The sequence below is a fragment of the Schistocerca gregaria genome, chromosome X (assembly GCF_023897955.1).
Source record: "Schistocerca gregaria isolate iqSchGreg1 chromosome X, iqSchGreg1.2, whole genome shotgun sequence".
Classification (NCBI taxonomy): domain Eukaryota; kingdom Metazoa; phylum Arthropoda; class Insecta; order Orthoptera; family Acrididae; genus Schistocerca; species Schistocerca gregaria.
In genome coordinates, this window is record NC_064931.1 from 506,114,828 (window position 1) to 506,124,595 (window position 9,768).

The 9,768-nt window shown below is 40.3% G+C and overlaps 1 protein-coding gene across 1 annotated transcript; it reads right to left on the minus strand.

The window, feature by feature from the left end:
- Positions 1-241: 241 nt before the first annotated feature.
- LOC126299432 (uncharacterized) lies at positions 242-6,117 on the minus strand. Its single transcript, XM_049991334.1, has 2 exons — positions 5,962-6,117; positions 242-884 (listed from the first exon to the last, which is right to left on the minus strand). Exons 1-2 carry the CDS (start codon positions 6,008-6,010, stop codon positions 592-594), a joined length of 342 nt encoding a protein of 113 aa, XP_049847291.1. The 5' UTR covers positions 6,011-6,117; the 3' UTR covers positions 242-591.
- Positions 6,118-9,768: the final 3,651 nt, after the last annotated feature.

A 9,768-nucleotide genomic window follows, 5' to 3' on the forward strand; every position in this document is an offset into this window, starting at 1 on the left:
ATATTTACGTAGAACTGCACCATTTGTATGAAGAACTGAAATATAAATCCTTGCTATTCGAGAACTATGCTCGAATGTTCTCTACAACGTTTGTTTATGCTGTGATTATACTACAAAACCTGTTATGCAATTGAATTCCACTAACTCCTAGAGACCTATTTCTGTTCACCGTTCATGATGACTTTCAGATAAGAAAACAAATAATTAAAAAAATCAAATCATTCATTTTTTTATTCCGGTAAGAGTACATGTAATTACTCTTTTTATATTTCTTCAAGTTCAGTAAAATTTGTATGTTCAAGTTGTGGCACTTGTGACGTATTTATTTTTTTAGCAACAACTCGTGCATCTGCGTTCTAAAATGTAATTTATTATTTGATGGCAATTGTTTTATAAATGGCAATATCGACTTGAACCAGAGGAGGTCTTCTTCATTGTATTCTTTTTCATCCTTTCGCAGAATTTTAAACTTCTCTCTCTCTCTAATTGGAGAAATGTATGTATGTGGTCCTTCTTCTCTTTGTTTACATTTATGTATCATTGCAAATGTTACTTTAGGAACCTGAAGTTCAGGCTCATCGTCGACATGAGCTAAGCGTCAGTGTAAACAGCGCTGTCAAAGGTATTTTCTATATTCCTTACATCCAGTTCGTCTTCCGGAGTAGAATTTGCAGGGTCTAGAAAATCCAAAGACTTCCTGTTAGCTGAGTGTTCTGGCTCAATGTTCCCATCTGTTTCTCGCGGCCATGGAACCAACGTATGGCCAGTGTCTATGCATACCGGTTCATTGGCAGCGTCAGCTCCAAAACGAGGGTTTCGTATTTTTTTCAGTTCTTGTGCGAATGTGACCCTTAAATTTTTCCACTTTTTCTTCGCCGCATAACCTGAAACAAAAGTTAAATAACTTAAGAAAAAAAGATTTCAAAATATGACAGTACTAAAGCGCTGTTTCGTGTCTCTTTAACAATCACCGTTCCTGTGGACAGCTGTGAATTGGTGACTCATTGTTTCGAATTAATGTTGAGCAGCGTATTCGCGCACAGTGAAAAAAGGAACACCATCTGTACGCCGTACTAGGTGAGCGCAGAAGATAAAATGAACATAAAAATATACGTGATACTAATATATCCTTGTACATAGAAGCGTAGGAGAATAAAACGGTTGTTTGATGCTATAATAACTGAAGATATTGTGCAAACTTTTCATCCATAGTTAAGCGTGTTCTTAATGCAGAAGTGAACTACGTTATTTATTATCGCCCTTCCATCGGATCGCTCTGAAGCATAACGAATGATTGTTCGTTAACGGACTACTTTATCAGACGTTAAAGCCACATAATAACAGGATTTTACTATGAATACTAATGTGACTCTAATCCCGATCACGATCACCTTTAAACAAAGACTAACTCAGCATTTCGTTGTCGGCAGTTGTCAAAGAGACGGGTTATCCAAATAACAATCTTGTTATTTATCAGCGTTCGACGTATTACATCACAATGACAGAGCATGTGGTTTGTAAATAGAATAGCTAATCCTCAAAACAAAATTAAAACCGTATGGTCAGTAGTTGGAGAGGTGGATGGCCAACAGCGCAAAGTAGATGATATAAAGTCAATATACAGTTTAAATTTTCGTCACCGATTGGTGAAATACATGCACAGTATTTAACAGCCACTTTCTCAATATAGCAGATGAATTAAATAATAAATTAGTTTCTGCAGGGAATCATATAACTCTCTTAGAAAATGGATTTCCATGAATGGTATCTGATACACATCTCTGTGATACTGACAAAGGGGATAATGAGTCAATAGTTAAATCGCTAAAGACGAAGGACTCTCATAGATATGATGGGGTATCTAGCAGAAGAACTAGCCAGATTTGTAATTTATCCTTTCCGAATGGTCAGTTTCCTGAATGATTAAAGCACCCAGTAGTAAAATCCCTTTATAAGAAATCAGAAAAAGACAATGCAGGCTACTGTAAACTTATTTCTGTGCCATCACCGTTTGCTTAAGTTATAGAAAAAGCTATATATGTAAGCGTAATTGATAATTTCAATTCACAGTATTAGCAGTTAAGCGTTCAGTTTGGTTTTAGAACTTGTTTATCAACTGAAAATGCTATTTTCGAAATAGTGAAAAATGCTTTGGAATAGATAGTCTGCCGCAAAGTAATAGTCACAGGATGTTCCCGGACCTATTTGTTATTCATTAATTACGCGTTTCGGTCTTTACCCTTCTTCAGATAGATGACCATTTAGTACAGACTGAAAATACAACTTTGACAAGAATATCAGTTAACGTTGAAAAGACGTAAATTTTACTATTCCGTTCAGAAAACAACTTCATGACATGTGTACCTCTTACAGATGAAAGTTCCCTTTTCTCTGTGAGGCGCTGGACGGATTAAACCAAAAGTTGCGAACACTAGGTGTCTTCTTTCATTTAACTAAGGTGTTTGATTGTGTTGATCAAGAAATCATTATGGAATAAGAAAACTTACACAAAATCGATTCGTCTCATACTTCAACAACAGGCAACAGAAGTTCATTCTCCACAGTAATTAGAACGGCTATGATGTGGAGCCTGGCTGGGGTATGGTTAAGTGCGCGGTGCCTCAGGGATCAGCGCCGGAGTGCTGGGACCACGACTGTTTCTCATATATTACCTTCTAATACGGCAGATGATTCTAAAATATTTCTGTTTGCCAGTGACACTAGATTGGCAGTGAAGGATGTTGAGTTCAACAAAGGCAATGTTGCAAACAGTGCAGCTCATGTATAGCAAAAAATAAAGTCATGCTAAATCACTGCAAGACTCTTTTTTTACAATTCTAACACACAATTCAATTAAAACTTACATTTAGATTACACAGAATGGGCAGAGAATTAGTCTGAACGATCCAAATTTCTAGATTTTCTGATACATGGTAATTGTCATGGAAAGACAGTTCAAGATCTTGTTGAAGAATTGAACGCTACTATATTTACTATTAAAACAGTATCTGTTATAAGTGATAGTGCAACACGAAAATTAGTCTACTTTGCTTATTTCCATTCGATAACGACGAGTGGTGTTATGTTATGGGCTACCTCTTCCGATTCGCATAGTGTATTTTTGGCTCAGAAGAGGTCAGTTCGAGCAGGGTGCGGTGTAAGTTGCGAACCTCTTATTAACCCCCGTTCAGGAGTCTGGGAATTCTAACACTGGGCTCTCTCTCTCTATATATTTTTTTTAACGTCGTGTGTTGGTAACAATATGAGCTTACTCCCAAGAATTATCAGCTGTCACTCACTTAATATTAAACAAGCGGCAATTGAATCGCACATCCTTCACTCTTTTGCAGAAAGACGTGCAGTATGTTGATGCTCCCATTCTCAATAAGCTGCCAAAACATTTAAAAAAACCTTAACAACAAGCCACGTAATTTTAAGTCTAAACTGAAGAATTTCGTCACGGGTCACTCTTATTTTGTTGGGGAATTCTTGGACAAAATTAACAAATTTCTGTGCTACATTGTTGATTATGCTAGTATACAGGCTGTAGCTAAATTCCCTTTACAGACTTTGAGTACACGTTCCTTATACCAAAATAAGAAAAATGTATACTAAACATGGTCTCTTAGTTGCATATCTTAATAGTTACGACCACTTGTTCATTTTCGATCCTGTATAATACAACTCTTCTACTGCAAACTCTTTGGTTTCCTTGTTTTGGGAGGAGGTAGCATGGACCAAATCAAGGAAAAAGTGTAGTAAACATGGGCTCTAAAATAAGCACCTCAAGAGTTATGTCCAATTTTTCAACAGAAGTAATGTGTTTCGCAGTAGTGATGATGAACAAGTGCTCATAGATCTTAAACTAAGTATTTTAGAGTTCATGTTTACAGATTTTTTTCTTATTTTGGTCCATACTATCTCCTCCCAAAATATGCAAAGTAGAAAAGATGTATTTCACAGTATCGAAGATGAACCAATGCTCAGAGCTTTTAAGGTAAGCATTTTAGAGACCATGTTTAGCAGACATTTCGCTTGTTTTGGTGTATGGAGCCTCTCCTTATAGTCTGTAAATGAAATTCAGTTACACCTTGTCTAGTCAGCAGTTTGTCGTCTACGTAGGATTAGTGTAAATTTTATGTTATCTGTTTCTCTGATGTTAATTTTATGTACTGAGTCGTTCCATACCCATCGAGATTCGCTCCTCAGTTTGGTCCAACACGAGTAAAAGAAAAAAATGCTGCTCACTTTAGAACCTTTTCCATTATTGAAGCCAAGTCAAAATTATAAGAAATTAATACACGAGCTTCTTAATAACAGGTACATAATCATGGGCATACAGTTCCACCAATTCGTTTTCTCAGCTAGATTTTGAAAAATGGTTATTCCCACAATCCTTGTAGAAGTTTGTAAGGCTATGTGAACAACATTTTCAATAAAGTACAAGCCCAAGTCAACAGACGCTGACTTAAAAAAGCAGCAGCATGTCTTGGGACAGATGGCGATTTCCTAACTGTCTTGGAAGTATTGCTGAGAGACAGATTCACATTAAAAAGCCAAGTACACCTAGTTCTACGTATTATTGCTACAAATCCTTCTTTTCGATTGTATTATTAGCTGTCAGTGATGCAAATTATAGGTTTGTTACGGTGAACATGGGCTCCGACGACAAGGAGAACGATACAGGTGTTTTGATGAAGCAACAGAAATGAGAAGACTAAAATATCTAAAAAAGAATTTTTGCCAAGATCCAGTATCAAGTGTCCATATGTTTTCATAGAGGATGGAGCACATCCTGTAAAGGAGTATTTAACGAGCCCTTCCAGGAAGAACCAGGACTGTTAGTGGCCTTAAAGACTGATACAACCAGTGCTGAGTTTCTTGACGTAAGCCCGAGGATCATCTCTTTTAACTTTTTGAATCTTCAGCGGCGAAAAAGTTACTTTTTATTTATATTGAAAGACAGAAAAGTTATACATCAATAACATTATTATCAACAGCAAGTAATGATATTATATTTCGGCTGAATGTGGGGCGTCTGAAATTGGTGTGTTGGTATTCCTTTTAGGTGTCATTGCAGCCACTCTCACACCCTTTTCGAAACGTGACTAGAACATGAACCTGTACAATAGTACTGAAATCGTTCCTTGTCCGAATGTTAAGAGCCACTGAAATAAATAACAGTCTTATGTGGTTAATTTGTAAAATACATTTCGAGGAGCCCGTGGTTTCAGTGTTACATTGGACTTCCTTTACAACGGTTCAACACAACTCCTTATGTGGAGACCTGGTTCCTCAAAGGAAGTCACACACCTAGAGACAGCAAAAGGAAGAAGCGGAAGCAGGAGAAATGTGGTAGAGATATTCTTAGTCCGACTTGGAACCTACTTGAAACAACCAGGTTCATCTACAAGATACTGTACCTCCTTTAACCTTGATTCTAGATACAATATATACATTTGAATTATTTGCTTAGTTTGAGACATGCGTTAAATCTATGTTATAATTTCAAACAGCAATAATTTGTAAACGTTAGACATTGACAACCGTCACTCAGAGTACAATTTAACATTTTTCAAGAAAACCAGCACTGGATACAGCTATTGGCCATCCGGGCAAGAATGGTGGTAGAATGTTCTTTCGGTTCTGAAGCATCTAAATTTAGAAATTTTCGTAAGCCTGTCGAAACCAGTGTGAAGAATGCAGTACATATCGTGGAAGTTATAACTTTACTACACATCATCATAACTATCCTCGAATCAATAAACGTGGTTGAGGTAGTATTTCTCCAGGATGTATACCGAAATATACCAAAAGCACCACAAGAGACTTTACAAAATCATACAGTGTGCACTGCTAGCAGCCATGAGGGTGATGGAAAATGTTAAATTATATATTGAATAAAATCCTGAACAAAGAATGTAAAACACGCTGTTTAATAAATGTGCTATATATACTTACCTGTGGTACCAGCTATTTTGGCAACTTCCTCCCATTCACGGTACGACATTAAACCGTTATTATAATTTCTATTTCTCTTGTCCCGCGATACACAACGTTATTGAACAGTACTGATCAATATTTAAGACATTGTAACTTGAAACACAAATCGCAAAGCGCGACCACTTCACGTGGAAACATCAAACCAACTGATCGCGTCCGCTTCGTCGCTTCACGCGTCGGACGGTGCCCCGCACGTGTTAGCTGACGCAGGGCAATTTAACCGCTGGCGACTGTCTGATATGCTCGAGCGGTCGCCGCGCCCCGTTCGCTCACGTAGGACGATAACCGCATCCCACCGCATCGCGTTGGATCGGCCCAATATTCGCGCCGTCCCACGCCGCGTTCGCATGAGACCGCTCACGTAGGACGACGTGTTGGCGATGTGCGGTGTGAGACAAATTACCGGATGTACTGCACCGCAGATTTTCTCGGTTGCTTTTGTTAAGGGACCGGGAACAATCCAGTGCACTGATACATCATCAAAACTGTCTAAAGATCCCATAGTCAATAATTAATTGCCTTGTAGTAATATAACTGCTTTCAGAGAGATTCCGAGATTCAACCACTGGACTGGAAAATGTGCATACACGACCTCCAGCTGGCTCTTAGTAACTTCCGCCGATAGTCTATTGTTGTATTCACCAAATAATTAATAAAAAATATACATTACGTGTCTTTAGTGTTACTGCGATGTGTCGCAATGGAGCTAAATGTCCACCTCATTGATCAATCTTTCACACTGGTCGAGTCCCGAATCGAGTGAACGATGACTGATACAACTAGTAGAATGTCCAGTTGGGCTCATCTGAGCAGCTAATGTGCATAGTCCTCTCTTGGTAATGTCGAACTGACCGTTGATACTCTACCGTGCCTGACTGGAGCCGTGCGTTCGCTTATATCCGCGTTTGGCGGATGGATGTTCCTTGGTAACTATATTGGTTGGACAAAACTCTCGAAACACCTTGAGAAATGCATGCTTAGTCATCAATGCAGATATATATGAAGATGGTATCTGTTCTTTCGGACATGTCCGAAACAGCGGATACCATGTTCATATATACAGGGTGTTACAAAAAGATACGGCCAAACTTTCAGGAAACATTCCTCACACACAAAGAAAGAAAATATGTTATGTGGACATGTGTCCGGAAACGCTTACTTTCCATGTTAGAGCTCATTTTATTACTTCTCTTGAAATCACATTAATCATGGAATGGAAACACACAGCAACAGAACGTACCAGCGTGACTTCAAACACTTTGCTACAGGAAATGTTTAAAATGTCCTCCGTTAGCGAGGATACATGCATCCACCCTCCGTTGAATGGAATCCCTGATGCGCTGATGCAGCTCTGGAGAATGGCGTATTGTATCTCAGCCGTCCACAATACGAGCACGAAGAGTGCTTTGGTACCGGGGTTGCGTAGACAAGAGCTTTCAAATGCCCCCATAAATGAAAGTCAAGAGGGTTGAGGCCAGGAGAGCGTGGAGGCCATGGAATTGGTCCGCCTCTACCGATCCATCGGTCACCGAATCTGTTGTTGAGAAGCGTACGAACACTTCGACTGAAATGTGCAGGAGCTCCATCGTGCATGAACCACATGTTGTGTCGTACTTGTAAAGGCACATCTTCTAGCAGCACAGGTAGAGTATCCCGTATGAAATCATGATAACGTGCTCCATTGAGCGTAGGTGGAAGAACATGGGGCCCAATCAAGACATCACCAACAATGCCTGCCCAAACGTTCACAGAAAATCTGTGTTGATGTCGTGATTGCACAATTTCGTGCGGATTCTCGTCAGTCCACACATGTTGATTGCGAAAATTTACAATTTGATCACGTTGGAATTAAGCCTCATCCGTAAACAGAACATTTGCACTGAAATGAGGAGTGACACATTGTTGGATGAAGCATTCGCGGAAGTGTACCCGTGGAGGCCAATCAGCTGCTGATAGTGCCTGCACACGCTGTACATGGTACGGAAACAACTGGTTCTCCCGTAGCACTCTCCAGTGACGTGGTCAACGTTACCTTGTACAGCAGCAACTTCTCTGACGCTGACATTAGGGTAATCGTCAACTGCACGAAGAATTGCCACGTCCATTGCAGGTGTCCTCGTCGTTCTAGGTCTTCCCCAGTCGCGAGTCATAGGCTGGAATGTTCCGTGCTCCCTAAGGCGCCCATCAATTGCTTCGAACGTCTTCTTGTCAGGACACCTTCGTTCTAGAAATCTGTCTTGATACAAACGTACCGCACCACGGCTATTGCCCCGTGCTAATCCATACATCAAATGGGCATCTGCCAACTCCGCAAAACCACGTTCGTGATGAACACTAACCTGTTGATGCAACATACTGATGTGATTGATGCTAGTACTGTATAGCAATGAGTCGCATGTCAACACAAGCACCGAAGTCAACATTAGTCTTCCTTCAACTGGGCCAACTGGCGGTGAGTCGAGGAAGTACATTACATACTAACGAAACTAAAATGAGCTCTAACATGGAAATTAAGCGTTTCCGGACACATGTACACATAACATCTTTTCTTTATTTGTGTGTGAGGAATGTTTCCTGAAAGTTTGGCCGTACCTTTTTGTAACACCCTGTATACAGGGTGATCCGTTGATAGTGACTGGGCCAAATATCTCACGAAATAAGCATCAAACGAAGAAACTACAAAGAACGAAACTCGTCTGCCTTGAAGGGCGAAACCAGATGGTGCTATGGTTGGCCCGCTAGATGGCGCTGCCATAGGTCAAACGGATATCAACTGCGTTTTTTTAAAATAGGAACCTCAATTTTTTTGTAACATATTCGTGAAGTATGTAAAGAAATATGAATGTTTTCGATGGACCACTTTTTTCGCTTTGTGATAGATGGTGCTGTAATAGTCACAAACGTATAATTACGTGGTATCACGTAACATTCCGCCAGTGCGGACGGTATTTGCTTCGTGATACATTACCCGTGTTAAAATGGACCGTTTACTAATTGCGTAAAAGGTCGATATCGTGTTGATGTATGGCTATTGTGATCAAAATGCCCAACGGGCGTGTGCTATGTATGCTGCTCGGTATCCTGGACGACATCATCCAAGTGTCCTGTCCGTTCGCCGGATACTTATGTTATTTAAGGAAACAACAAGTGTTCAGCCACAAGTGAAACGTCAACCACGACCTGCAACAAATGATGATGCCCAAGTAGGTGTTTTAGCTACTGTCGCGGCTAATGCGCACATCAGTAGCAGACAAACTGCGCGAGAATCGGGAATCTCAAAAACGTCGGTGTTGAGAATGCTACATTAACATCGAATGCACCCGTACCATATTTCTATGCACCAGGAATTGCATGGCGACGACTTTGAACGTCGTGTACAGTTCTGCCACTGGGCACAAGAGAAATTACGGGACGATGACATAGTTGTTGCACGAGTTCTATTTAGCGACGAAGCGTCATTCACCAACAGCGGTAACGTAAACCAGCATAATATGCACTACTGGGCAACGGAAAATCCACGATGACAGCAACAAGTGGAACATCAGCGATCTTGGCGGAGTAATGAATGGTGCGGCATTATGGGAGGAAGGATAATTGACCCCCATTTTATCGATGACAATCTAAATGGTGCAATGTATGCTGATTTCATATGCAATGTTCTACCGATGTTACTACAAGATGTTTCGCTGCATGACAGAATGGCGATGTACTTCCAACATGATGGACGTCCGGCACATAGCCCGCGTGCGCGTAAAGCGGTATTGA

Bases quoted from the DNA above. Each gene is read 5' to 3' on its own strand.
- LOC126299432 (XM_049991334.1), bottom strand. From the start codon at position 6,010: ATGTCGTACCGTGAATGGGAGGAAGTTGCCAAAATAGCTGGTACCACA. The intron at 885-5,961 runs GTAAGTATATAT...CTTTTGTTTCAG, and splicing joins CAAAATAGCTGGTACCACAG to GTTATGCGGCGAAGAAAAAG.